This window comes from Sphaerodactylus townsendi, linkage group LG06, assembly GCF_021028975.2.
Source record: "Sphaerodactylus townsendi isolate TG3544 linkage group LG06, MPM_Stown_v2.3, whole genome shotgun sequence".
Lineage (NCBI taxonomy): Eukaryota > Metazoa > Chordata > Lepidosauria > Squamata > Sphaerodactylidae > Sphaerodactylus > Sphaerodactylus townsendi.
The window spans coordinates 44,299,948-44,327,750 of NC_059430.1; the positions used below are offsets into that span (position 1 = coordinate 44,299,948).

Here is a 27,803-nt window from a genome sequence, read left to right on the forward strand (position 1 = left end):
AGGATCTTCCACACTTCTTGGTGCCAACAGCGTGCGGTTCGCTGTAGGGAGCGCAAGCCGAGCCAGAGCCAGAGTAAAGCAGGGCTTCTTTTTGAAACCATGTAGTAGCTTCACATGCCAGAGCATTACAAAGCGTCACGAGGCCGGGCTGATATCTGCACTCTCGATCGATTACCTCTTTACTGTTATTGTCATCATCATAAGGCCTGTTGTATTAAGAACTGCTTTTGTAGAAGCCGCAAATTGGGCAACATCTTCCTGCGAAATGGGCTAGCCTCACAGCCGCCACATCATGCTGCAGAGGAGAGGCTCTTAAATGACCGCCAACTAAACTTCTGAAATGTAAAAACAGCAACAATGAAGCCCGCCCCCTCCTCATTCCTCCCAGTTCTGTGAGCCGCCGGAGGTGTGACCCAGCCGGTGCTAGCGTCTCGTTTGAATGCGGCCGTCACGTGCAGTGCCACCATTTCAGGTGGCCCAGTTTGCAGAAACGTGCGCAGATGCATTCTTCTCACTTGCTGGATTTCACCTTAAAACCGGCCCGCGACCGGAGAACAGCGGGAGCATCAGCATACACCACAGCCTCGTGTGGACAGTTCTGCAAACAGATGCTCGCTCTGAGCGACGCACAACTAGACGCTTATTTCCCTGCCACAATCCTGTCTTGCCACGGGTTCTCTTCCTGCTCCATCCTAAAGACAGTTATTAAGAACTAGTGATATCGTTCTTGACCCTCGCGTGGGATATGACTCTCACGTCTGTTCCCTTATATCGTGTAGGGTTTTTTACGCCGTCTAGAATTGGTTTTTATCTGGTTTTAGCATTTATATCTTGTATTTTGGAATTTTGTATTGTTTTTATGTGTTTTTACCATATACTGATTGTAAAGCCGCCTCGAGTCCTTCGGGAGATTGGCGGGATATAAATGCAAAGTATAAAATAAATAAATAAGTTACTCCAGTCTAATCCCTTGCATTTCTATCGGTTTAGATACATTAACTCCCCCTACAATTCCCCTATCAGTTCTCGCTGCCCTGCCTCCCTCCCTTTCACCTCCACCTGCTGTTCTCTCCCGCGTTTTTGTTGCCATTTCCGACAGAATCTGGTCCCTAACCTTGGACGTTTTCTATTGGCTGCCAGTCTCACCTCCTGTGTTCGGATTGGTCACCTCCCATACTGAGCTGCGCTGGTGCTAAGGCAGGAGTGAGTGGGAAGGTAGGGTTGGGGAAGTTGCATTGCTCGTTGCTTGGAGCAAGGTGAGGGGGGATTCCAGTTGGCCCTTGAGGTTATGTTTTGCCTGAGGCACATTCCTCAAAGAACCGTGCAGCACTGACCTAGGAACCAGTCTGCTAACTGGACCGAGGGGGAAGATTGGGAAGTTAAAAACCTGGGGGCAGGAGCCCACCACTCGAAAGTGCTTGCTAGGTAGACTGAAAAAGCAGGCATAGAAAAAGGTGCTAAAGTTTAGCCCAAGGAGAGTAAGAACAGAGTCTGGAGAACAGACAGAAGTTGTGGTAGATATTTTCATACACACAAATCTTCATAAACAGCCTTTTCCCACTTGTTTGCATTTTTTAAATGCTAGGGTAAAAGCAGCTTTTCTGACAATACAGTGAAAGGCAAATTCGAGGAAAATACACATTTTCTGGAATTTGCTATTAATAATATACCAATGATTATCAACACCAGTAGGGCTGTCCTCATTTGTTAAAGGTAAAGAGATGAATTTGCCAAAGGAAAGGGGATCAGCCCCTTAAGTTTAACCCTGCAGTCACCCTGTTGTAGTAAAATCAGAATATTTTATCTAGCAAAAAGAGAGATCACTGGGGAACAAACCATGGATCATTTATATAATTTAAAAAAAATTAAGTTCAGACTTTTTTCCATGCACCAACTAAGGTATTGATGGTGGTCTATAAATGTCAGTGATATGCCACTCAGATTAATAGAATTTTCGTCTGTTTCATTTGAAATATAATAATGGTTTGCAGTTGTTATTGTATAAATAAGGGTGGCCTTGGTCTTTTTAGATGTTTCTTCAATAATATTATAGGTAGATATGTAGATAAGATAGAGAGTACAAAGTGAGGGGGATTAAACCTTTAAATTGTTAATTTTTAACCATTTTAATCTAATTGGAGATGCAGAAAATTCATTTTAAAGTGATTGAATATCCTGTCTAGAAAATCAGTAATTCTGGTCTATTAAGGCAATAAGTTTTAACACAAATTTTAGAGGATTAAATAAACATTTTATGCTGCCAAAGGGGTGGGTAAGCAAGAAGTAGGGAGCACATCCCCTCGAATCCAAGAAGACTTTCTCACAAATATGTGTGCATACAATTTCAGTTTAAAGGGTTTGGCACAGACAACACAGGACTTGGTCAGCTGATCTTAGGATTTGAAGCTGGAACGTACATGTACAGGGATTGCTTTTTTCCTGGCCCAGATCCTCAACAACAGCCACACTGAAAAGGCAAAGTTTTAATAGTTTTATCCTGATCCAGTGCTCGCCAACTGCAGATGAGATGCCAGAACTGTGACTGCAGGTGAAAGTTCAAATAATAGCATGTTTCTAATATGAAAAACCCTCTTCTGCCTATACCACAATAAATGTACCCTTGACTTTTTCCTTATCTCATATATTAAGAACAAGATCTCTGCTAGGCAAAGTCTCACCTAAATTTCTGCATGCCGGGCTACTGTTAAAGGTTAGAAGAGGAGGGTCATTTTAAGAATTAGGAACTGCAATATGTAACATGTAATATGTACCAGTGGCGTAGTGGTTAAGAGCAGGTGCATTCTAATCTGGAGGAACCGGGTTTGATTCCCCGCTCTGCTGCTTGAGCTGTGGAGGCTTATCTGGGGAATTCAGATTAGCCTGTGTACTCCCACACACGCCAGCTGGGTGACCTTGGGCTAGTCACAGTTTTTCGGAGCTCTCTCAGCCCCACCCACCTCACAGGGTGTTTGTTGTGAGGGGGAAAGGGCAAGGAGATTGTTAGCCCCTTTGAATCTCCTACAGGAGAGAAAGCGGGGATAAAAATCCAAACTCTTCTTCTTCTTCTAATATGCCCTGATGTGTTTGGCCTGACTAGCTGGATCTTGTCAGATCTCGGAAACAAAGCAGGGTTGGGCCCGCTTAGCACATAGATGGAAGAGTATCAAGGAAATCCAAGGTCACTAAATAGAGGCAGGCAATGGGAAACCACCTTAGAATGTCTCTACCACCTATATATAGATTCTTCCTTAAACAAGGACTCTCAGTATTAGCATAATTGATGTATATGTAAATCAAATCAAAATGGCAATCTTTCTTGTCTTTGCATAATGTACAGAATGTACGTTTTCAGCTATATCTTGTTTTTTCACTTCCGACTGCCAGGCTATCTCCAATATAATTGACATTTTTCCAGCCAGCCACTGTAGCTATGTCTTTACCTGCAGATAATTTGTTTACCTTAGTGCTTTGAAAAGTGTCACCAACTTCTTTTCCCAAAGCATGTTGTTAAAAGCACATGAGCAGGCCTGGCTGAGTTTTTTCATCCACTAGTTGTCCTAACCTTCCACTTTGCCATTGATTTGCACCAACCTCATTTCAGAGAACAATTACTTCCAGGCCTGAATTTTGAGAGAAGCTGACCATGGTTCTTACCTATAACAAACGTGCACAATTTTAAAAAAACATGTTGGAGCTGATGTAGTCAAAACAAGGGCAGATTTCAACAGGGCTGTTAAAAACATGCTTAAGTTTGCCACAAGGAAACCCAGGTGCTTGGAAAAGGAATGAAAATAAGATACCTCAAGATTTTCACATAAAACCATTACTGCTTTTTTATTAGACCAGTTTTAACCACTTCATTTGACTTACTTGGTAGGAAAAAATGAAATTATTCAATTTTTCTATAATTGATTTTAAATATTGTTTGGACTTGAACAGTTTATTAGTAAATGTATTTTATATACATATTTATAAAATTCATGATATAATTGATAGTGAGGCAAACATTTTAAATCTTGTAATCATTAAAGCTGAAAACTAGTGATGTTCATTTTTCTGTGCCTTTAACCCAGCAATTTCATGTTAAATGTAAAAGTGTATTCTGCAATAATATATATAGTTAAAAGTATTTCCCAATGTTTATGGAAGCAGAAATAGCATTTTAAAAACATTTTCTTTGTGTATACATGTATATGTAGAAATGACAGTAAAACCATTTTTGAAAACTTTGTTCCACAAAAATCTGGAATATCTAAAAGTGTTTTAATGTTAGTTGGATTGTATGTATCATGTAAAAAAAGTATTTCCCTTCAGTCTATTAATCTGTTTAACCATGCATAAAAAGTAATGTAAAATTAGTTTCTGTCCATTTTTAGTACAAGGTAAAATCCTACCATAAATAATTGGCTAAGGGTTCGAACATCCAACGATGAACCCTTAGCCAATTACCATGCAGGACGCATGCCTGCCCGAGCATGGGCAAGGCATGCCCACTGGCCCACACCCAACCCCTCCCAAACCTACCTGGCCCTGTCATAGCTTCCCCGCACCCCAGCACAAACAGCATGCCAGCCTCTGGGCCAGCACCCATGGAGCTGCTGCTGCCCCACAGCCTGGCCCAGGCTACTCCAACCCCCCCAACCCAAACGGCACGCTGGGCTCTGGAGCAGTGGCTGGGAAGTCACTGCTGCCCCAGAGCCCGCCCTATTCCTCCATGATCCACCCGCCCCAAATACCCAGAATCCCCCTGAGCTCTCCCAACCTTCAGAACACCTGAGAACCCTCCCCAAAAGCCCTCCAGAATCCCCCATCCCGAATCACATAGCCTTCCGAGGAACACCCTCTCCATTCCCCCACATGCACTTCCTTCTCCCAACCCTCACACCAAGCGAACAGCCTCCCAAACACCCAGGCCCTACCTCCTCACAAGACAAGCAACCTGCCCCCCTGAGGAACAACTTCCCAAATCTCCTGCATGCTCTCTCTCCTCCCAACCTCCAAAACAAGCAACAACCCTCCCCAAACCCCAACAAATCCCAAAAGAATAACACCCAAGCCTCCTCAATTGTCCCCACATATCTCCCCTTCCACCCTTGGACCAAACAACCACCCTCCCAGCATGCCGTACCCCCTCCCCACAAACAACCCCTCCAACCAGCCAAGGAAGAGCCTCCCAAATCCCTTGGCCGCACTCCCCCTCCCAAGTAACAAGCACACAACACAACCCCCCTTACCAGTGCCCTCCTTAACACTCACCAAGGCACACTGCTCCCATGATCTTCTCTTCAGCAACTCTTCAGCTGCCCATGGAACGAAGTGGTGAGTTGGGCCCCCCATGCCCACCCCTTTTTCTAGAGCCCATTTTATTTGAAACCAAAATGGGCTTTGGTGCTAGTTGGGTAACAATAAGGCAAGGTGTTGACTTTAGGAACTGTATGACAAATGCCTTGTAGTGGTTGTCATCCATAATGCAGATTTACTTTTTAAAGTAGTCCTGTTCAGCAGAACAGTATTTTATTACAGCTTTTGATGGAGGCAACTGGAGTCTGCAGCACCCCATACGTCAGAGTGACCCCTAAGTGCCGTACTCGTTTGCAGGATCTGGAGCCGCAGGTTGGCAAAAGACGCTTGTCTCAAGCACGCCACAGAGCTACCTTGGCAGAGCTCTTCAAAAACTTGCGTGAAACTGTACATTTACAACAAGATAATTCCACATCAAAGGTATAGGAATACATCTGAATCCACACAAATGATAGAAACATTCTATTGTTTTATTAGTATTCTGTTTTTCTACCATTCATGTAGTGCCCAGATTGGGTTGCCAAATGCCTATAGAAAATAAAAGTTTGGTCCCTTTAATAAGGGCCTAATGGGATGTTATTTGCTGGGTAACATTGGTCCTTTCTGCACAACACAAATAAAATGTCTTGCGTATGTTCTAAAAAGAACCGTTTTGGCTTTTTTTGTCCGCATAGCATGGACAAATAGAGCGACTGGGGGTAAAATCTTCATTTTCAATTGCTGTGTTTCTTCACTTCTGTCTTTTCCTTCCATAGTCTGATGCCATTTGAATTCTCTGTTTTCTGTTTTTGAGTAGTGTCAGGTTTTATGTAAGGCTAAGAATTATATTCAGGAGCTGGAACAAACCTTGGAAAGCTTGCTGAAGATGAAAGGTACTGTATTCAAGTATTTGCCCAAATCTGTGTGTCACTGTTGTCTCCTCCCATCCCCGCAGTTTTCAATTATCTAAATTTTGCATTGTATAAATAATAAATATATAAATAAGACAGATGGCCAACTCTGGAATTAGCATCAGCCTGCATTGGATGGAAATTGATTCTTTTCTTTTTTTTCTGGCAAACCTGTATTCCCAAACTTGTGCCGGCACAAATAATAGAGCAGTTGAAGAAGAATGGTGGGAAGGAAGAACCCTTAATCCTTTTACACCTACAGTTCTCCCTTGTAAATCTCTCTCCACCCACTAAGCCATTTTCCCTTCAACCAGTTAAAATGGTATGGGAGTGCATTTTCAGGAGAGACTCACACGTGGTAGAGGAATTAAGTATCCCTCCTTCCCATCCTCCCTGGCAAGTTCTCCTCCCGCTCCATATCCTTCTCATGTTAAGAGAATCTTATTTAAGCACCACTTCCATCAAAACTATTATTCCATGAACTATTAAACAAGAATTTTGAGGAAAGATAATTTATATTGCCCCAGATAGCTATTAGCAAGACTTGCCTTTTTGTAAAGTTGTGAGTCCCTTTTTGTTTCCCGCAGCAGGAATGGGAAACAAAATGGTGGCCGCAATTTTACAAAAAGGCAAGTCTTGCCAATAGCTGTCTGGGGCAATATAATCCTTTTTCAAAGTTTTTAACAGTGCAGGAGATAACGGTTTTGATGGAAGCAGCACTTAAATAAGATTAACTTAACATGAAGAGAATCTGAACTATTTCCAGCAGCGGAAACATGCTGCTGTAGCTTCTGCTACAGAATGCAGTCCACACTTGCATCTTTATACTGAATAGAGTACAGGTGAAAGCAGTAGTGGGATTCAAATAATTTAACAACCGGTTCTGGTGGTGGAATTCAAATAATTTAACAACTGTTTGTTTACAAGCACCATTTTAACAACTGGTTCTGCCGAAGTGGTGCGAACCTGCTGAATCCCATCATGGAGTGAAAGCTATCTGAGTTCCTCTTCCTCAACCATCCAGACCCTTACCCCTTTTATCCCCTCCCACTAGATTGGGCCCCTGGTTCTTCCTTTTTTAAGCAGTCCAGCCTGGCTGTTCTTCCTTCTTTGCAGCTGTGGGGCAGGGCTGGTTCTCAAGCTGCCTTGCCTCTGTGGCTGACTTGGGCTTTTTCTGAAGCCTGGGCCTTTCATGGACTGCTGGGCCACTCCAGGGCCTTCCCCTGCTGGTCAGGCAGGCCTGATGGTGACCAGCCCTTCTCCTAGTTGTGCTTTCGACATGTGACCTACTGCCTAGACAGCAGTGGCGTAGCTAGGCAAACTGGGGTGCAGTTATTAAGATAGCAGCACCAAGATTTCAGAGTATCTTCGTGAGACGCTACTGATGACACCACCCAGGTTTGGTGAAGTTTGGTTCAGGGGGTCCAAAGTTATGGACCCTCAAAGGTGTAGCCCCCATCTCCTATTAGCTCCCATTGGAAAAAATGGGGGATGGGGGTACTCCCTTTGGGAGCCCATAACTTTGGACTCCCTAAACCAAACCTCACCAAACCTGGGTGATATCATCAGGAGAGTCTCCTGAAAAATCCCTGAAATTTTGGTGCTGCTAGCTTAAAAACTGTGCCCTCTGCAGGACAAAAACGGAAAAACACTGAAAATTCAAAAAATCCACAAACGAACCAGCAGTTTTTGCGCCCCCCCAAGGGGGCGCCCTGGGCAACTGCCCACTTTGCCCAATGGGAGGAACGCCTCTGCTAGACAGGCTTTGATGTCTCTCTCTCATACCTCGCAGCCACTGCAGCCCTCCTGGACCTGGGATCACCCAGGTAAGAGTTCTTTGCAGTCAGGTTGGGACAAGCCATGGTAGGGGGGCTAGGAGCTCAGAGACGTGGTCTCCAGACAATCTGCTCTGCTGAATTAGGAGTGGTGCACAGAACCCACTTAGGAATGACCCCCAAGAATGATTGCTGCTCTTCCATGTTCTTTAAAATACTGCAGAGCCAACATTATGTCTGCTTTTTATTGGTTAACCATGGGAGTCATTCCTAAGTGGGTTCCCACCTCTCCATTTTTTTACTTAGAGCAAAGATCCTGACTGTATAACCCACTGAGAAATGCAGAAGATATCATTCTAAGAAAAGTTACATCTGTCTAAATTCCTGACAGTCAACGGTCTTAGAAGGGTTTAACTCTGGTTTAGGAATTCACTAACAAGGTTGTAAAAATATACTTGGATGGTTCTGCTATTATCTTTCAAATGCCTTAGATCTCCTTTGACTTGCTATGTACCTAATATTTAATATTCTGGAATCTACAGCTATTAAAGAAACACTTGTGACTATAGCACGTGAAATAATGTATTATCATTTTATTGAAATGGTGAGTGAATATGCAGAAAGGTAATCATGTTAGTCTGTTGCAGCAAAAATAAACAGGAGTCTTGTGGCACCTGAAGTCTAGTAGAATTTTATTTCAGCTTAACCTTATGCTGGAATAAAAGACTTTTAAGATGCCACAAAAACTTCTGTTCAATCGAAATGTACAATTTGTGACTGTTCTTTCTGCTGGCAGCAGAAGTTTTAAACCTGGAGGATGGAAATCCATCAAGCTTGGAGCAAGTAAAGGAGGAATATTTCAAGATGTACTTCAACAATTACAGGTGAGGCACCAGAAAACTAGAAGTGTTGAGACATTGTCCCCTATCCTGGCACTGAGAAGCTTTAATAAGATAACTTGCATCTTCCCTCTGAGTTGTGAACATGCTTATTACCTCTGTCAAGCTGTAAAATAACAGTAGGAATAAAAATCAGCATAGAACTGACTCTTGCAAACAGCAGATGAAGTTTAATACAGTTTGATTCCCATTATCCTTCTCTTCTTTTGGTCCTTCCTGCAATTGTTGTCTCTTTTCACAGCAACCTGGCAAACAGCAGAATCCTGCTCACACAAAAAAAAGCCCCAGTAGATTTTCTTCCTAACCCATAATATATGGCAAGGTAGCAATAGATTTCAGGTAATTTCTCTCTTTTTAAAATTTTTGCATTCAAGTTCAGTGCCTCCTTCAAATGTGGTAACTCAGAGTGACCCCACAGTATGGTGTGTGATTCAAGAATCTGGGAATAATTCAGCAGAGGAAGATGTGAACATAAGGCTTTTGCAGTCGCCAACTACTTCTTCTCCTGATCTCATGGAATTTGAACGGTAAGTGAAGCAGGGTTGTTTCTTCCCTCAGGAGTGGCCCATCAAAAAGATATGTGGGATGAAATGGTTTGTGACCTTAGTAGATGCACGGTGGGAGAAGTTAAGTGGGCTTCCTTTCTCACAGTAATCAGAGAAACTGTATCCTGTTGGCTTTTTCCATTACATGCTGTTCAACACACATTACAAGGAGGCTAGGGGCTTCAAAATTCAAACGCAGAATGTCGAAATTACTGGGAGCCTTTACATTAGCTGCTGGGCATTCGGACTTGGTAGGCTCCAAAGGTTCTCTGTCTAATACAGGGAAGCTGCTATATGCATTGAAGCTCTTGCAGAATCCCCTTTCCACAAAGAACAGATAAAATAGTTGTAATTGATCAAGAATCCTGCATGTACAGCCACTGGCAAGAAAGGAGCAATCTCCACACACTGGAACATCCATACATACCTTGATTTTGAGTACTGTACAGATTGGGGAGAAATGCTTGTTGATACAAGTGAGAAGCCAAAACCTCGCTGCAGAGAGACTCAGCTCTCCTTTTTGCCAGTCTTCAGTGCTAAATTCCTAACAGCAAATACAATTTATTCTTTCTTTTTTTGCCATCTCCCACTTTTTGATTAACTTGTACAGTAAGAACCCAGTTTGGCCAGTAGGTGGCACAAGCTTGCTTCTCATGTACCACATACTGGTACTGTGGTGTTCTGGAAGCACTTCCTCAGGAGTTCTTGAGAACAGGCAAAAAGTGATAGCCAGCAGAGCCTCTGTGTGAAACATATGTAACTTTAGTGTGGAAACTTTCCTTCCTCACTTTTAGTGATGAACCAGTGTGGGCTAGTAGCTAGACTTCCAGATTAGAATCTGAAAGAGACCCAGATTCAAATTCCTTCTTTGCCATGGAAGCTTGCTTACTGACACTGGGCCTGTCACAGACTTCTCAGCCTTACTTACCTCACATGATTATCCTGTGAGGATAAAATGGAATTGAGGAGAACAATGTATGCAGCTTTGGATCTCTACTGGGCAGAAAGATGGGTTATAAATGAGATGAATAAGTCAGAACTTTTAGGTGAAGTTCTTTTATACAAAGTGTTATCAGACAAACCATGGAGGGGGACTCTGCTTTCAAAGTGTGTGCTCCTGCCCATCCCATCAATCTTGCAGGGTAGCCTAGTGATGCAGTGCCAAGATGGATGCCATCCCCTGCATTAACTCTGTGTTACCCATGATGACAGCAAAACCTGCCTGGACTTGTCCTCACCAATATCAGCCTTGCAAAATAATTTGCCTCTCCCTAAAGGATTAGGAAGAGACAATACTCCATCTTGAAAAAGCTAGCTCCCATCTCCAGTACTTGTCTGTGTGTCCCCATTAAACAAAGAACATGCTAACATAACATCATCAAGGAATTCCTGCTGAAATACTAATCTTCTTTTTCTAATCTCTGACTAACCTCTCCTAAGACCACTTCATTTACATTTGGCATTATCTAGAAACTGATTGAATCAGCTTCTCTTTAGAGCTGGGCACTCCCAGGTTTTGAACATTAAACCAAGTGTCCAGCCAATAATTTTATCTATCTACCACTTAAGTTAAACGTCCAACATTTAAGTTAATTGTCCCTCTATTGTCTTCCCTAGGAAGGCAAGAACCCTACTTTGTCCAGGAAGATTAAGTTCACTTAGCATGGCTTGAGGGTCTGATCTTCCTTATAAATTAGCCATCCACCAACTCTCAGTGCCCAGTACTACTGAGCCTACCTTTGGTTTCGTTGTGTTGTGTGCCATCTGCTTTCTACCCTGCTTCCTTGGATCCCAGGTTGGGCACTGGACTCTGTTTTCCTGGACCCCCCTCTTCATCAACAGGGAATTATAGCCTTTACCACCCACCCACCCACCCACCCACTTTTCTAAACCTATCTACTCAACTCTATATACATCTTAGGACTGTGTGAATTATCTGCTGCTGTTATGTGTGTTCTTGTATGCCTATTATTTTTACTTTCTCGATACAATTGTTAAACTTTTACCCTTGCTTCCTTTGGATTTTTTGCAGAGACTCATCTCAATAAAAGTTGGCATCAAAGATCTCGTGCTTACCCAGCCTCTCATTAAAGCACGGTCTGCCCTTCACTAATTCCCCACTCTAAAAGGGGTAGACTCCAGTATTTTGAGTAACAAAATGTAGATCACTGGACCATGTAGCTCAGTATTATCTAGTCTGACTGGCAGCAACTCTCCGGGGCTCCACAGAGCGACAGGTGTTTCTTGCTTCTGGTTACTTTAGACTTTTTAAACAAAGATTGGACCTAAGATCCTGTGCATGTAAAATATGTGATTTGAGACACAGCGCTTCCTCAGCAATGCAGACTATCTAGAGCTTCTATCATTCATGCTTATAACACACATTTTAAACTGATTCTTTTTCTTTTATAATCCAACCTGACGCATAAGTCATCCTTCCCCTTAGAACTGCATGAATGGATCACTTGATTGCTTTGTGTGCTGTCATATGTAATCCAGATCAGATTCCGAGATCTTTCTTCTTTCCCATCCCATTCTAGATACTTGTATTTTTACAAACAGACAATAGATCTATTGGTTGATAATGGAGTTGTGAGCCCTGAAGAGGTTACCCTCCCTGTGATCTCTACAGCTATTTCCCATCTGTGGCAGGGCCTGCCTGATGAACGGAGAGTCAGTGTCCTGCAGTATTGTAGTCAAAGACAGAGTTTCATCTCTGAGGTCAAGGCAGCTTCCCAGGAACCTGCATGCACTGAGAAGAGCATGAGGAACAGTGGAACAAATAGTCAGGAAGCAAGCAGTTCTCTTAGGTCTACACCAGAGGAGGTAGGCATACCAGTCCCTTTGGGGTACTTGCTTTTGATGTAAAAAAGTCATTGAAGCCTTAGTAACAAATCCTTTCTATGATCTGCTACTGCAATTAGGCAGTTGGGGGTGGGATATTTCACCAAAATGTTAGGGCACAAGCAGAGGCGTTCCTCCCATTGGGCAAAGTGGGCAGTTGCCCAGGAAGTCCCTTTGTGGGGGGTGCAAAAACTGCAGGTTCGTTTGTGGGATTTTTTGTATTTTCAGTGTTTTTCCATTTTTGGCCTGCAGAGGGTGCAGTTACAGAATTTGAAATTAGAACTACACTCCCATCAAGCTTGTCAGCATGGCCAATTGGCCATGCTGGTAGGGGCTGATGGGAAATGTAGTTCCTGAACATCTGGAGAGCCATGAGAGCCCCTACCCTGGGCTAGCACAGGGGTAGGGAACCTGCGGCTCTCAGATGTTCAAGACACAATTCCCATCAGCCTCTGTCAGCAGTGAGCCCATGCTGGTAGGGGCCTGATGGGAATATAGTCCTGAGTTATCAGGCAGTCCAAGACTAATTGCTCAGGGATGTTTTGGGAGACTCTCCTAATGCTAGCACCCAGGTTTGATGAGATTTGGTTCAGGGAGTCCAAAGTTATGGACTCCCAAAGGGTGTGCCCCATCCCCCATTGTTTCCAATGGGAGCTAATAGGAGAAGGGGGTACAACTCTGAGGGTCGATAACTTTGGACCCCCTGAACCAAACTTCACCAAACCTGGGAGGTATCATCAGGAGAGTCTCCTAAAGATACCCTGAAAGTTTGTTGCTGCTAGCTTAACAATTGCACCCCTGACAGCAGGCACCCCCAAATTTCCCCAGATTTTCCTTTTAAATCCTCCCCCTTTGGCATTGATTTAAAGGGAGAATCTGAGGTCCCCAGTTTAAACATTGAAAGTGATGCTGTTTCAGGGTGGGGGAGAATCAACCCCAAAGTAGCATCACTTTCAATGTCATTTAAACTGGGAATCCGAGATTCTCCCTTTAAGGTGGATTTAAAAGGAGAATCTGGGCTCCCTACTTTAAACACCATTGAAAATGATGCTGTTTGGGGGTGGATTCCAGCATTACTTGTTTAAACTAGGGAACCCAGATTCTCCTTTTAAATCCACCTTAAAGGGAGAATCTGGGGTTCCCAATTCAAATAACATTGAAAGTGATGCTGTTTCCCCGAATTGGGGGTACTGAATACAACACCATAAATGTTTTCATAGCAGTAATGAAACTTTTTGAAAGCATTTTGAAAATGTTTCCAAAAAATTATTTCTGCTGTGTGGCATGGCCTATTGCTGTTTTCAGATTTGTGAGTTGGGGCATGTTCTATAATGTGATGGTGATTTTGAAACGACCTGGTGTAAAAAATCATTGTTTGGTCACGGTGGGACCAAACCCATGGGAGGGGCAGCAAACTCCAGTTTGCCTAGATACGCCACTGGGCGTAGCTACAAGGGGGCTGGGAGGAAATTAAAACTTGCACCGGGCATGCTTGGTGGGCATCAAACTCAGGTTTTGCCCAGGGCTCCAGTTTGCCTAGTTATGCCACTGGGCACAAGGGTGCTGCTCCAGCTGAGTGCTTTTCCCCTCCCTATGAATTTTTTTGATGTTTCCTGTTCCTCCTAGAATTACAAAACAGATGTATGTAGAAGGTAATATAGAAAGATGATCCTCAAGAGAGTAGGCCCAGACACAGGAAAGCAGGGGGGCAGTGTTATTGTACCATTCATCATCCTTACCAATTAATGACAAGCAGTGAGGAGGAGAGTACCTCAGTATTTTCAATCCTCCCCTCATATCTGCTTCAGTTTCTGTAGTAAGGCACCTCCCAGTTGTACTCAATTTGGGAACTAGATTGTACAGCTGCTAGAAAGTCAGGAGCCACTGATGCAATTTCTGGTTTTCACCTCCTGTGAATAAATCTGGACTCCAATTCAGTGGTGACAGGGAGCTGAAAGGTAAAGTTCCTGTGAAACTAGCTGGCTTATGCCCCACCCATTTTATTATTAATTATGGTAACCTCTTAGTTATAAAACTAGCTAACAATAATTAAACATAATCCAGCCTAATAAGATGCTATCTTGGCTCAAATATAAACTAGATTTTTATAGTCTGAGCAGTTAAAACATAATAGAGATTGGGTGCTACTAAAAGCTCTATTATGTAATCATCCGCCCCCACAAACCAGTTTCATCTTAGTATTTCTCAGTGATTTCCGTCCTTTTTTCTTTGTTTATCTACCTGTTCTCCATTGTTTTCTTGTAGGGGAAAAGAATCTTTTAAAAAAATATGTTGTACAGTGCTTGACATGACATAATCCTGACAGGGCTGGTTCCATGAAGTAATGCGAGGCAGTGGCCTTCAGGGCAGGCTTTGACTCCTCTATGACCACCAACACCATCCCTCCCTTACCTTTCTTCATGTCAGCCTCTGCCTGCTGTTGCGCCCACCACCACCCCACACACCAATGCTTCTTCCTTCTATGTCCCCCAGAAGTATTGTTAATTACTGTGTCTCTTGAGGGCAGGATGGGGAGATAAACACAGAGGTGGGATCCAACCAGTTCTCAAACACTTCTCTAGAAGTGGTTTCTCATTTTTTCTGAGTGCTGAGAAGGGGTTACTCAAGCAACCCCCCTACCCAATAGGGACTGGAGGTGCGTGTGTGCGGCAGTGCCACTGTTTGAATCCCACCACCATCAGAACCTGTTATTAAAATTTTTGGATCCCACCACTGGATAAACGGGAGGGATTCCCTAGGAACAGTGGCACACTGTCGAGTTACTACTGGTTTCTGATGTTTTCATTATTCATTCATTTAGGGAATTTTATGTGCTGCCTCTCAAGAGTCCTGCTCATGGCTTAGAAGTGAAGACAGTATCTCACTTCCAAATTAACACACCATAAATTATAAACCTAAAACAAAACAAACCATTAAAAACAGCCCATTAAGCACCCTAAATGTAACCATAAAACATTTTAAAAAGATTAAAAACCCTTCATTAAATGCTTTGGAAAAAGCAGTGTTTTTATAGAGTGTGATAAGTGCCCAGCAAGCCTCAGCAGGGCAGTCAAAAGATGAGGTGCCATCACAGAAAATGCCCCAGCCATAGTTGCCACCCACCTTGGCTCTGAAGGTAGAGGCACGGAAAGCATGGCTTGTGGAACAGATCTTAACTGATAGACTGGATAATATATAGGAGGAGGCATCCCTATTCAAGTGATGTGAATAAATCGGCATTCTAACCAACGTCCATAATGCTGTCTCTTGTAGATCCTCTTTGAAGACGCCTTTGATGTGGCAAGTAGCTTCCTTGACCGAAATGAGACTCAAGAGATGTCCAGTCAAAGGTACTTGCTTCAGCCCAATAAGGTGTTTTGTTGTCATGTAAGGGCATGTGCTGCTTGGGAGAGAAAATCATCTTGTGTTAATGTCTAAAACATTTGTTTGCATGTTTGACCAATTAACTGGGAACTTCCTAGCCCATGGGAGACCCCTGTTGCTTTTTTAAATAGGGCAGCCTTGCTAAAGAGTCCGGGGCTGAGTGCAGAAGCAGATTGGGACTGCTGGTGGGATGCCATAGAAAGACTGGGAACTCTCAGCCTTTCAATCCTGTCTGTGTACCCTCCAGTGGCTGGTGGGAGGCTGTAGTGGCTCTCTGGTCAACTCTCAAAGAGGTTTTAGTCAAGGGCACAGGCCTAAAATGGCACAGCTGGGTTGTCACCGTAGTGATCTCTTGAAGCTGCCATTTATTTCCCTGAAGTAGCTTAAAGGAATTCAATTAGTGTTTTATGTTTATATTTGTTTTTAATGGCTGTAAATATAAGATCTAATGCTTACGTAGGTGGTGCACCATGATGTTTTCTGCTGTACAGTGTGTCAAAAACAAAACAAAATAATAAGACTCAATAGCAAATACATCTCTTTAGAAGGAGGTTGAGGGGGCTCATGCTGACTTGGCTACAACTACCAGAAGACAGCTTTGAGATTCAGGGCAAGGTTTTGATATAGAGTGTGGAAACAAGGATGCAAGATTACTGGGATAAATGCATGCATCTTATTTTCCAGTTTGATTTAGGAAATCCACCAATTCCTTATCTGCTTGCTGGACCAATGCTACTCCCAGCACCAAAATAACAATACACAAAGCATGGCATGGTGAGTAGGGCCAGCCATGATTGGTGCTGCACATGGTAACCTTGGTAGCCCCAAGACACTGACGTGCACTGCTGATGCTGTGATTGCAAGGTAGCCATGCTACTCTTTGCCCATATTTTGCACTGGAGAATTCAGTGATGTGATTGCATAGCAGGGAAACACACAGCCATTAAGAATATAAAGTATATCCAACTGGAAGTCTGTGAAACGGCGAGTGTAGGGGAAGTATTATTGCAGTGCTCTAATGATGTCTCAGAGTACTCGCAGTTGCAACTAGACTATAGATCAGTGATGGCGAACCTTTTTAAGACCGAGTGCCCAAATTGCAACCCAAACCCCACTCATTTATTGCAAGGTGCCAACCCGGCAATTTAACCTGAATGCTGAGGTTTTAGTTTAGAAAAAACCGGTTGGCTCCCTCTTCCTCTGCCCCACCCACTTGAGTAGGGGCCAGCCTGCTCTAGCCTCCAGCAAGTCCTGGTGCACTGCTCTGTGCCTCTCTAGCATCTCTGCCTCCTCTGCCCCCCCCCCCTCAGGCAGAAGCCACCTAGAGCACAGGCACCAGGCCCGTCAGCTGAATCCTCCCTGGTCACCATGGTGCGCGCATGTCGTGCTCAGTGGCCCAGGCCACCCTAGATGTGTGTGTGTGTGGGGGGGGTGATTTTCCAACCCCACATGACGAACTCTGTGTGTTCATGCCCACAGAGAGGGCTCCGAGTGCCACCATAGGTTCGTCATCACTGCTATAGATGATGACGAGGCTGGATATTTGCTGTGGTCCTCAAACCACCAATAGACTCTGTCCCAACAGCAATGTCAGTTTCAGTTTTATTATTTTGTTTAGGACATTTTTATGCCACCTTTCCACTCAATCAGGGTCCATAAGGCGGCAAACACAAAAACATTAAGCATTTAAACCATTAAAAATACAGTTAAAATATGAAAGTCTATTAAAACAAACAGCAGTAGGAGAGCCAGTAACCATCATTAGGGATATGGGATAAGAAAGAAAAAAGTCTTCATCTTCTGGTGAATCACACTGATAGAGACAGATAAATCTCTCTGGGGAGGAAGTTCCAAAATACTGGTACCATGATAGAGAAGGCCCTTTATTGAGTCCCTACCTGTCTGGCCACAAATAGTGGGGGCAACTGAAGCAGGGTCTCCAAAGATGACCAGAGTGTGGAGAGACATTTGTATGGGAGAAGGTGATCCTTAAGTTTGCATGGAGCTCATAACATGGTTTGAGATAGTAGCATCCCATAACACCCCAGCTTCTGCTTAGTTTGATCTGATATCTTCTTGATTATTTACATCCTGTTATTTTAGCAGATATTTTGTTTCATTGAGTAATGACCATATATAAGGGAAGGATTGGATCAGAACCTGGAAAACTAGACTTCTTTGATTGATGGGATGGCAGAAAAAGGTTCTTTTCTGTCAGTTTTCAGTCAGTAATACCCCCTTAACACTGACAAAGGAGATCTGGAACCTTAACCAAAGTCAAATCACCAACCTGGTTCCATTGCAGTAAGCACTTGATGAGGTTGACTACAACTTCATCTGTGATTACTAAGCATTTTCCAGCTTGTTGAATGCATTAAAAAGAAAGTTTTCTTAAAATAGAGGAAATAGCTTGCTTGCTTCTTCCTTCTTTTTCAAAAAGTTGATGGGGAGTTCAGTATAGTGTATTTTTCTGTTTGTAGCTCAACATTTGCAGGATGCTCTTCAGAAAGCCAAGGGGATAACCATAATCTCTACCTACAGATCATCAGCTTCTTGGAAAACCTGTTTTTTGCTAACACTCAGGTAGGACTTTGCACCATGTTTGTTATAGGACAGCCTGTTCTCTGTTTAAAAGTCACTCCTAGGTCTGAACATTAACACAAATATAACAAATGAGTGATCAATGCTTATCATTTGAGATATAGTTTTCAATTTCAAGGTTGCATTTAAAGTCTTTCAGGAATGCTTCAAAGTTATAGCTGTATATATTTATCATGTTCATTTTACATCTGCTGGTTTGTCTCAAATATCCCCCCTCCCCCCAATGGCATGAGGGCTTCCCTGAATGCTCTGTGCAACTGAAGGTATGGGGCTGAACTGGGCTTTTTATCAGAACTACATTATATATCAATAGTACATTGCATCTAAGACACAGCACTGGCTTGGAATTCACCTTCAGCTGAGCAACATGGAACCATCTTTGTAAACCTTTATTTTCTGCCTGAGCACTGGTATGGCCAAATGAGGTTATTCTCACCTTAGCATCAGACTTGTAGGCTTGTATTTTTTTCAGATCCATCCACCTCTGTAACAGCTCCTCGTATTCAGATTCTTGAAGGAGAATAGTTAGCTCAGGTAATTGTGAATTGCAGTGTGCTTAACTAGGAATAAAAACAACCCAAATTGTTTGGACATAGTCCCTTATATCTCAATAGAGAAATAATAGAAAGGTTCTGTCTCAGTTCGCCCATCACAATCTGATTCTATTTATGGAAACAATTTCAGCCCAGTGTTGCCTGTTTGAGCTTTGAGATCATATAAGGAAGATAACATATAGGAATAACCACAAGGGAAACTCTTCCAAGTCAACACACCCTACTAACCAACAGCTTATGTTGGCCACTAGGAGCACTCGAGAGCTTCTTCTGATTTTTAGTGCAGCTTTAATTTCCTTAACCGAGCAGTGGGTGAGGGCATGCTGCCTGGATTATGGAGAAATTAAGAATAGGAAATTGAGTTTAAATGGCAATAACTAAAAGACTGACAGGATAAATTGACTACTCTGTATGTTGATGACTAAATCTACCCATCCCTGCCTGATTTACTTATCACAATAAAACTGAGATTCAGCATCCTTTAATTGGGCAGGATTAGCAGGTTTCCAGTTGAGAGGAAATGGGATAGACAGAAAGCAGCAGCAGGAGTCCTTGTTTATACTTATTAAAACAAAAATACTGGTAGCGCCCAGTTTCCTTTAGATAACTGCAGCGGAATCTGCCTCAATAAAAGGAACACATATTTTCAGAGAGAGTTTCGGTTTCAGCCGCAGCTTTGTCTTTACCTACACCTCCATTAAATATTTCCCATTATCACTGTGTAGCAGGCTGGGGTAAGGAGGTAAAGTCTTTGGGACTAGCTAGGTGCATTAAAATCTATGACAATCTGTTTGTGAACATGAAAGGATGGAAAGAACGCTGCCTGGATTCCAGAAATAACATAATGAAAATGTACAGCAATATGAAATCCAGTACAAATGGGGCAACTAAAATAATTAGGCAATGGAAAATGAAAGACTTCTGAGGCTGAAGTTTTGTAGGTTAGGTAGAAGATTCCTTTCATGAGGAGGTGCATGACAGGAGCTTACAAAATGACAGTCTGGAGAGACTGGAAAAAATTTCAGGGCTCATGTGCTGTTATTATGATGTGAGCTGCCACAAGCCCAAAAAGGGAGGGGTGGCATGGAAATCTAAATAATAATGATCATGATAATAATTAATTTAGCTCAAGAAAAATAAAAGGAAGTACTCATCTCGTTTATGCTTCACACCATTGCCCAGGTAAGTGACAGAGGCCTGTTCAAAATTTGGTGGGAACTTGAAAAGCAGGCTGAGTCACACAATAGAAAGAGATGCCCCCTTCCCACAAGTGCCATCTTCCATCTGCAAATAGAATTCCAGAACCTTTGTTAGGAGGGAAGTTGAGCATATTAAAAAAGAGTTGGCAGTCATACTAAGGTCACATCCAACAGCACACTAGACAGACCATTTTAATGCCTGTAAATCTTTAATGGTGCTGAAAAAAATCTTACATCTCTTCTCAGCTACCAGTAAATTGGTTGAATTGCATCCAGCACAACTGTTTAGATTAACTCAGTAACTGACAATTCCTAGGAGCCAGCATTCAAATCTTGGCAATTTGACATTTATCTATCATAATTTTGCTTTGATTCTTTGATGACAAAAACTCTCAGATCCATTCTGATCTAGCTGCCAGTTTAATCCGTAGGTGGCAGAGGTACTTGGATCTCTCTGTTTTGAATTTCCTAATCAATGTCGATTCTCATCAATGGAGTGAGAAAGCCACTATTTGTAGTTTAGACCCATTTTCTTGACTTTTAAAATATTGCAGAGGGTCCTGGGTCCTGTAATAGTGAAGTTTATCAATGCTGCTTCGATGGAAAGGATTTTCCTAATTCCCTTAGAAAATTATTAGATCGCTACTCAAGAAGGGTATCACAGATAAAGTCAAATTACTAAGGTTTGAATCCTGGCTCCAATTGCCCAATTAATCTAAATAACTGCACAGTGAATTATGGACAGAGGAGGGACAGATTTAAAAAACCCTGCTGGGAACAGCAATATTTCTGCATAGGGACAACAAACAGGGCGAGGCAGCCTTTCAAGGATATGGGCCCTGTATACTGGAAGGGCTGCCTCTCCGGCTTTTTTAGTTGCTTGTTTGTAATGATAGAAAATGGCTCCCACCTTCCTGGCAGTTTGGCTGGGAATAAAACCAGAATGATTCTATAGAACTTTTGAGGAAATAAGAGTCAGAGCAAAAAGGGAAATGCTTTCTAGGCTGCCGATACAGTTCTTATGTTGATGAATTTAATATAGATTTAATCTTTATTTTAATTTTTAAAAAATAATTAAATATTAAAAATTGATTTATCAATGTTATAAATACATGAGGGGCAAATTGAGCTTTTTGAAGCATCAGACACATGCAGGAAGGAACCTCTGTGTCCAAAGTATGATTAACAAATGCTTTGGACAAGCAGAAGTCTGCTATTTTTATCATGCCCTGCTCATGAACTTCCTAATGCATCTCAATGGCCAAATCCAGCAGGGTATTTCTGGTTTTTCAGTTGACAAATGAATCCATTTCTGAAAGATTTTGGATGAAGTTTTTGCCATACCTTAATATAAATGTGGTATAACAGCAGATAATAGAGTTTGTTCATTCTGTGAACAACCACTTGACCAACCTTATGCTGGAAAGGAAACAGTAGCATGCAAAGGATTATTTACTTCCAATAATCAGAAGACTTTCCTTGGCATTTGCTAGGGTACCCTTTTGATTAAAGAGGAAAAAACTCACAAATCGGCATCCTGCGAACTAAAGTTCAGCTAAAGAAAATGCTGGAAGCTCCCAACAGTTTTCCCCTGTCTTAATAATCAGTTTTGTTGGTACTTTTATATAGTTTGCAACAGAGCAAACAGCAGTGCCCTGTGTCTGTTCCAGGTCAGGAAAATGGCATGAAAGAAGGCTGAAGCTCTCCCCCTCCCCTTTCACTGAAGTTCCAATCGGAATCAGGGGCCCCAACGCACCTGATTTTTAGACAGCAGAGAAACATGTATATACTTCCCATTGGGTTAGATAGTTGAGATCATAAACTTTTGGACAGCGTGCAAGACAAAAGAACAAGCTTGCTGTAGATACTTTCTATACTCATGATATACTTTAAACTTTTTATATTTATTGTAGATACTTTCAACAACACACACAAACTTTATCCTGCTTTTCAAATCCATTTTCTAAAAGAAATTTCATTGCAGTTTCCCTTTGTGACTTGCAGGAGGACATTTTCCAGTTAGATTATGAGACTGTGATGTTGCAATGCACTGAGACATTTGACGATGAGGATTTGTAGATTAATGTGCTTCCACTGAATTGTTTAATGACCCCTCACCCATCACAGGAAGATACGTTGCATCCATTTCTAGGAATTTTTACTGTTTGAAACTATTGTTTGCATTGACTTTGTTTTTTTATCAGTTAAATTATTGCTGTACTGCAGTTTGATATTTATAAAGTTTTAAAGAAAATTTATGTCTGAAATTCAATGCTGATTTGTGCAAAACATGTTTGTTGAGAAAAAATGACCGTAATTCTACAGGTACTCTGTTTTTGATAATTCGTACTATGCCTTGAAGACGAGACAGATTTTTTATTTAAGCATCAGTTCGAATAATTGGGATAGGTGACTGCTGGAGCTACTACCTTGGCCTGCCCACATCAGTGACTGACCTCCATGTGGTCAGTTCCTACCATTACCAGCACATTTCTCCTCAGCTGAGCTCCAATAGTGGGAGTGACCTTGCCTGGATGAGGGGAAAAACAAATAGTAAGTACATGCTGGTGTTTGTGTCCCTCACCCATATACCTCTTTTGCTCTAAAAATCAGGAAGTAATTGAGTTCGATCCAGCAACATTTTAAGAAGAAGCAAAATAAGAGTTTGGATTTATAGCCTGCCTTTCTGTCCTGTAAGGAGTCTCAAAACGGCATACTAACTAGAGTGTTGTGAGTTTTCCGGGTTATATGGCCGTGTTCCAGTAGTATTTATTCCTAATGTTTCGCCTGCTACAGGAACACAGCCATACAACCCGGAAAACTGTCAACACTAGTGATTCCGGTTGTGAAAGCCTTCAACAAGGCATACTAACTCCTTCCCTTCCTCTCCCCACAACAGACACTTTGTGAAGTAGGTGTGGCTGAGAGAGTTCGGAGAAAGAACTGTGACTAGCTCAAGGTCACCTAGCAGGCTTCATGTGCAGGAGTGGGGAATAAAATCCAATTCACCAGATAAGAGTTCACTGCTCTTAAACACTACACCATGATGGCTCTGGTAGAAGACGGTGTTTGCTGTGTTCTCTGTACTAGCAGTCCCTTTCAACTTCAGGAAAATATATCCTTGAAGATTTGCGTGGACTAAGAATGGGGGGGGGGTTTGAAGTAAGAAAAAGAAGCAAGGCAAAATTGCCCCCATCTCTGTGAACATATCCACATGGGTCAAGGAACCCTAGAAATCATCTTTCTTGAGTTGGAAGGAGGAGCTATTGAAATGATAAAAATTCATCTGCTGACTGCAGTGGTGGGCCCATTCCGCATGGGCCAGGGAAGCGGCTGCACACCGGCATATATGATGCCGGTGGAGCCCCGGGGCTGTTCACATGTTCCACTGTGGAGGCACTTTTGCACAGAGGCGCCTCCATGTAAACTTACCTTTTCTTCCCTGCACAGCACTGCAGGGATGGGGGTGGGGGGCAAAAAGCGTGCCCCTTGCCCCTGCAGGACTGCTTGCTCATTGAGTGAGTTTCAAAAACAACATTTTCCCACCAGTTCGGGGGGAAAGCATGGCACTGCCTCATTTTGGAGGCAGCAGGCATATGAACAGTGCCCCAGGAACGATGTTTTTACTGTTCCTGGGGTCCTGTTTTTGGCCCATGCGGAACGGGCCATGGATCCAACCCATTACATCTAGTTTGGCCCTTCAAATGAAACCAAAAGTTGCAAAAATCTCCAGGAAACATTCTGGACATCAAATCTCAAGCATACTAGGATAAAATATATGTACAGATAAGGTTATGGGATATTTTTGTACAAGGAAGTCTTAAATTGTGCAATTCTTTTATGTGGTAATCTGTCTTTAAGGCTAGAGGAATAGGAGTTCCCTCCTGTATGGAAGAGTTGTTCTTTATTTTATAAATATACCTCTTGGTTTCCCAACCTTTAAAAAATGTAATGTAAACAATTACCTCAGTTGCTAAATCCAGAAATAATCTGGTTCTACTGGATTATTTTAAGGAAAGTCCTGAAACCAGCGTGCGTCTGTCTGGATCATTTCCAGAGTGGAGTTCCCTAATTAGGCAGGCGGGGCAGGACTCACCCCACACTACTGCCATCATTTCCTTTTCTCTTTCTAATGTGTAGACAATGAATTAATAGAATACTTTGTTCTAAACCAGGGATAGCTTCATGTAGTGAGGATCAGTGGTGTCAGTTTGTATGGGAGGATGAAACTCAGCAGGTACTGCATTGTAATTCCACCATGGCACCCAACTACTAGCACCCTCCACCCTGAACTACTCCTACCTTTCTTGATAAAGCATCTTCTTCCCCAATCCTAATAGCTTAATATCCTTGTTATCAAAGATAATTTTGTTAAGCTTTCCACCCCTTCCTTCATGATTGCAAATGTAGGCCAATTGTGAATAGTATTATGTTCTGTAATAATTAGTATTTACAAAATTTATGTCCCACCTTTCTGACCCATCAGGGACACCAAGGCAGCTAACAGTTAAAAACAAAACACATAATAAAAGCAGAAGTAAAACACATACATAAAAATATAAAACCAACAATTATAGGGCAGGAAGGAGAGGTTGTTGAGGAAATGACAGACCAAACAAAAAAGTCTTCATACACTGACAGAAGACAGTGATAGAAGAGGGTGAATGAACATCTCTGGGATGGGAATTCCACAGTTTTGGTGTCATGACTGAGAAGGCTGTCTCCAAGGTTGCCATCCAACTAACAACAGAAAGCACAGAACCTAAAACCAGGCCTCAGGATATGGTCATAGTGGTCAGGTTCATATGGAAGTAGGTGGTATTCAAAGGTCCCAAATTCTACAAGGCTTCAAAGGAAAGTGTCTGCACCTGGAAACAAATTGGAAATCACTGAAGAGGGACCATGAATGGAGTGATATGGTCCCTGCAACCCACTCCAGTCAACATTCTGTACCAGTTGAGGTTCCCAAGCATTTTCAAGAGCAGCTTTACATAGAGCACACTGCAATAATCTAGAGACTACTATGGCATGCACCACAGTGACCAAGTCTTTTCAGCCCAGACAAGGCAGCAGCTGACTAACCAGTTGACTCTGGTAAAAGGCACTCCTGCTCATGGCTGAGCCCTGCATGTCAAGCAGTTAGGCTTGAGTCCAGCATTTTACAGAAGAAGAAGAAGAGTTTGGATTTTTATCCCCCATTTCTCTTCTGCACGGAGACTCAAAGGGGCTTACAGTCTCCTTTCCCTCCCGCCCTTACCACAAATATCCTGTGAGGTGGGTGGGGCTGAGAGAGCTCCAAAGAACTGTGACTATCCAAGGTCACCCAGCTGGTGTGTGTTGGAATGCACAGGCTAATCTAGTTCCCCAGATAAGCCTCCACAGCTCAAATGGCAGAGTGGGGAATCAAACCTGGTTCTCCGAATTAGAGTGCATCTACTCTTAACCACTATGCCACTGCTGTTATCAGTGAGCCAATTCCTTCAGGGAGAATACACCACCATCTAGTTCAGGAGACACCTTAAATCCCAGGTCAATTGTACTGCTAATTATTTCATAACTATGCTACTAGTATTCAAATGAAATTAGTTGCAACAGCCTGATTCTGAAGCATATAGTGCAGGGGTAGGGAACCTGCGGCTCTCCAGATGTTCAGGAACTACAATTCCCATCAGCCCCTACCAGCATGGCCAATTGGCCATGCTGACAGAGGCTGATGGGAATTGTAGTTCCTGAACATCTGGAGAGCCGTAGGTTCCCTACCCCTGATATAGTGGTAGCCACTTAATAAGAACAGCTGTTTCCTAGCCTTGAAGATGGAATCTCAGGAAAGCCCACAACATCCCTGATCTTTTGTTTCACATCCCTCCATTACATGGCAGTAGGAAAATAAATGTTTTTAAAAAGAAATCAATAGTAGTTTGAAGAGAGTTTGTTATGAAGAAAGGAACTATCAAATAATCGGAGGGGAGGGGCGCTTTTCTTTACTTCTGCTGTCATTTTGGGAACAAATAGGGATGATGCGGTCTGAGTCCACTAATAGAAAATGGCTTTGGGAACAGTCCAAAATGGATCCAGCAGATTCCACTGCACTCCTTGACTGGGCCTCTTTAGGCATGAGTGCTTCAACTTAATTAGGAGAGGAAGGTTTCCACAAAAGTATTTTCCTACTGGGTTTTTATCCAGTGGCTAGTACATAATTCCCTAAGAAATGGTATGTCCGACGAAACCCCAGCCAATGGGTGAGTCTTGAATCCCCATTGATGGGTGACATTCCATCCAAATGACCTCTCCAGCAAGCCGGGGTCACCCTTCCCCCACATCCTGTCCCAGCCCTTAAACATCTACCCAGCCCAGCAGGAGAGCACTCTCCACTCTGGACCTACCAGCGGCCATCCCTCCCCTCTCCCGCGACCAGCCCCCAAACACCTACCCCACCTGCTGGGAGATCATCCTCCCTGCCAGGCTCGCCAGTGGCCGTCCCATTCCCACCTCCCCTTTCTCCCAGTCACAAACACCTACCTGGCTTTCCACTGCTTCTGCCACCCCCCACCACTTCTGCCACCCATCACCACTTCTCTCATTCTCCCACTACTGCCACCCCCCTCAAGCAGCTTTCAGCAATAACCAACACCAGTGGTGGGGGATGGGGGAGGTGAAGCAGAACCCACTGCAGGGCAAAATACTTGCTCACCCCACCTCCCTTTTCTAGAGCCCATTGCATCCCCCCCCAAAGGGCTTTACTGTTAGTTCTAAGATATTTACCTAAAAAGGTAAATATAATTTATAAATATAACTTTGCAATTTCACATACCTTTACAAATCTGTTAGAACAAAAATTTTGTTTTTTTAAATGAAGCATACTAAGCTTTTTTAAAGATGTAAACTACCCAACACACCAGTTGTACCTCTTCAGTAAGTATCCTGCTATTTCTCCAGGTAAGCTATGGTGAAGAGGCCATAGGAACTGCATCCCAGAAATGGAAAAAGAATCTAGGAGAGGCAGCTTCCAACATCCTACCTATAATCTGCAGAGTGCTTATTAACTGGACGCTCTCAGAATATTATTGGCAGCAGGAAAATGGCAGTTTGCATTGTTTCAGTCCTGTGCGTCTCATTTTCAAAGCTTTACTCAGAAACATCTGAACATACATAGGCCGGGCTCCAGTTGACTCAGAGTTATTAATGGCATGCAAGCACAGCAAGAGTGATAATTGTATGTGTGTTGGAAAAAACTCTGCATTTCCTAGAATCTCAAATACCTTTGTTCATTCCCTTTTTTCATGTTCTTTACAGGTCTGTGAAATAAATTAGGCAACACCTCTGAAATTCGCTGTATTGTTTGAGTAGTTAGTTTTTAAAAACCCAGACAAGTCTGAATCATGAGTGTCCCTTGTATTATAACTGGTTCAAACATGGGCACATGAGACACTTCAAACATATACTGTACTCCTACCTACAATCACAAATGGAGTTATCATGCATGGACTGGTCAATATTCTATGATGAAATTGTAGACTATATTAAAATGCTGAACTTCATATTAAAAGTAGGGTTCTCTCTTCAGTCATTGTACTGTGTACACAATCAGGTTGGTTTGAAGGTATAAAAAAGACATTTTGTCCCATTAAACTGCATTTTAGTTCATTAAATTTGCATGTGAATAGGCATGTGTAGAAGGAACTTTTTAAAGATGATGTACATGTCATCAGGTGCCATCTTAGAAGAGCTATACCTCCATGTCAGAGACAGGAGGAATTCCTCTTGTACAGATGATGCTGCCTTGCAATAAGTCAGTCCTTCTAGAGAGCCAT

The 27,803-nt window shown here is 42.6% G+C and overlaps 1 protein-coding gene across 1 annotated transcript; it reads left to right on the plus strand.

Moving 5' to 3' along the window:
- Positions 1–5,529: 5,529 nt before the first annotated feature.
- Positions 5,530–22,071, plus strand: STRA8 (stimulated by retinoic acid 8). Its single transcript, XM_048499166.1, has 9 exons — positions 5,530–5,721; positions 6,098–6,173; positions 8,766–8,850; positions 9,240–9,392; positions 11,951–12,236; positions 15,528–15,604; positions 18,119–18,221; positions 19,847–19,855; positions 21,997–22,071. Exons 1-9 carry the CDS (start codon positions 5,530–5,532, stop codon positions 22,069–22,071), a joined length of 1,056 nt encoding a protein of 351 aa, XP_048355123.1.
- The last annotated feature ends 5,732 nt before the right edge of the window (positions 22,072–27,803 follow it).

What these genes read in the sequence shown, in the direction of transcription:
- STRA8 (XM_048499166.1), top strand. Translation starts at nt 5,530, where the DNA reads ATGGAGGCAACTGGAGTCTGCAGCACCCCATACGTCAGAGTGACCCCT. An exon ending in ATGTACTTCAACAATTACAG is followed by an intron (nt 8,851 to 9,239) that starts GTGAGGCACCAG and finishes TTTGCATTCAAG; the next exon opens with TTCAGTGCCTCCTTCAAATG. An exon ending in GATCTCATGGAATTTGAACG is followed by an intron (nt 9,393 to 11,950) that starts GTAAGTGAAGCA and finishes ATCCCATTCTAG; the next exon opens with ATACTTGTATTTTTACAAAC.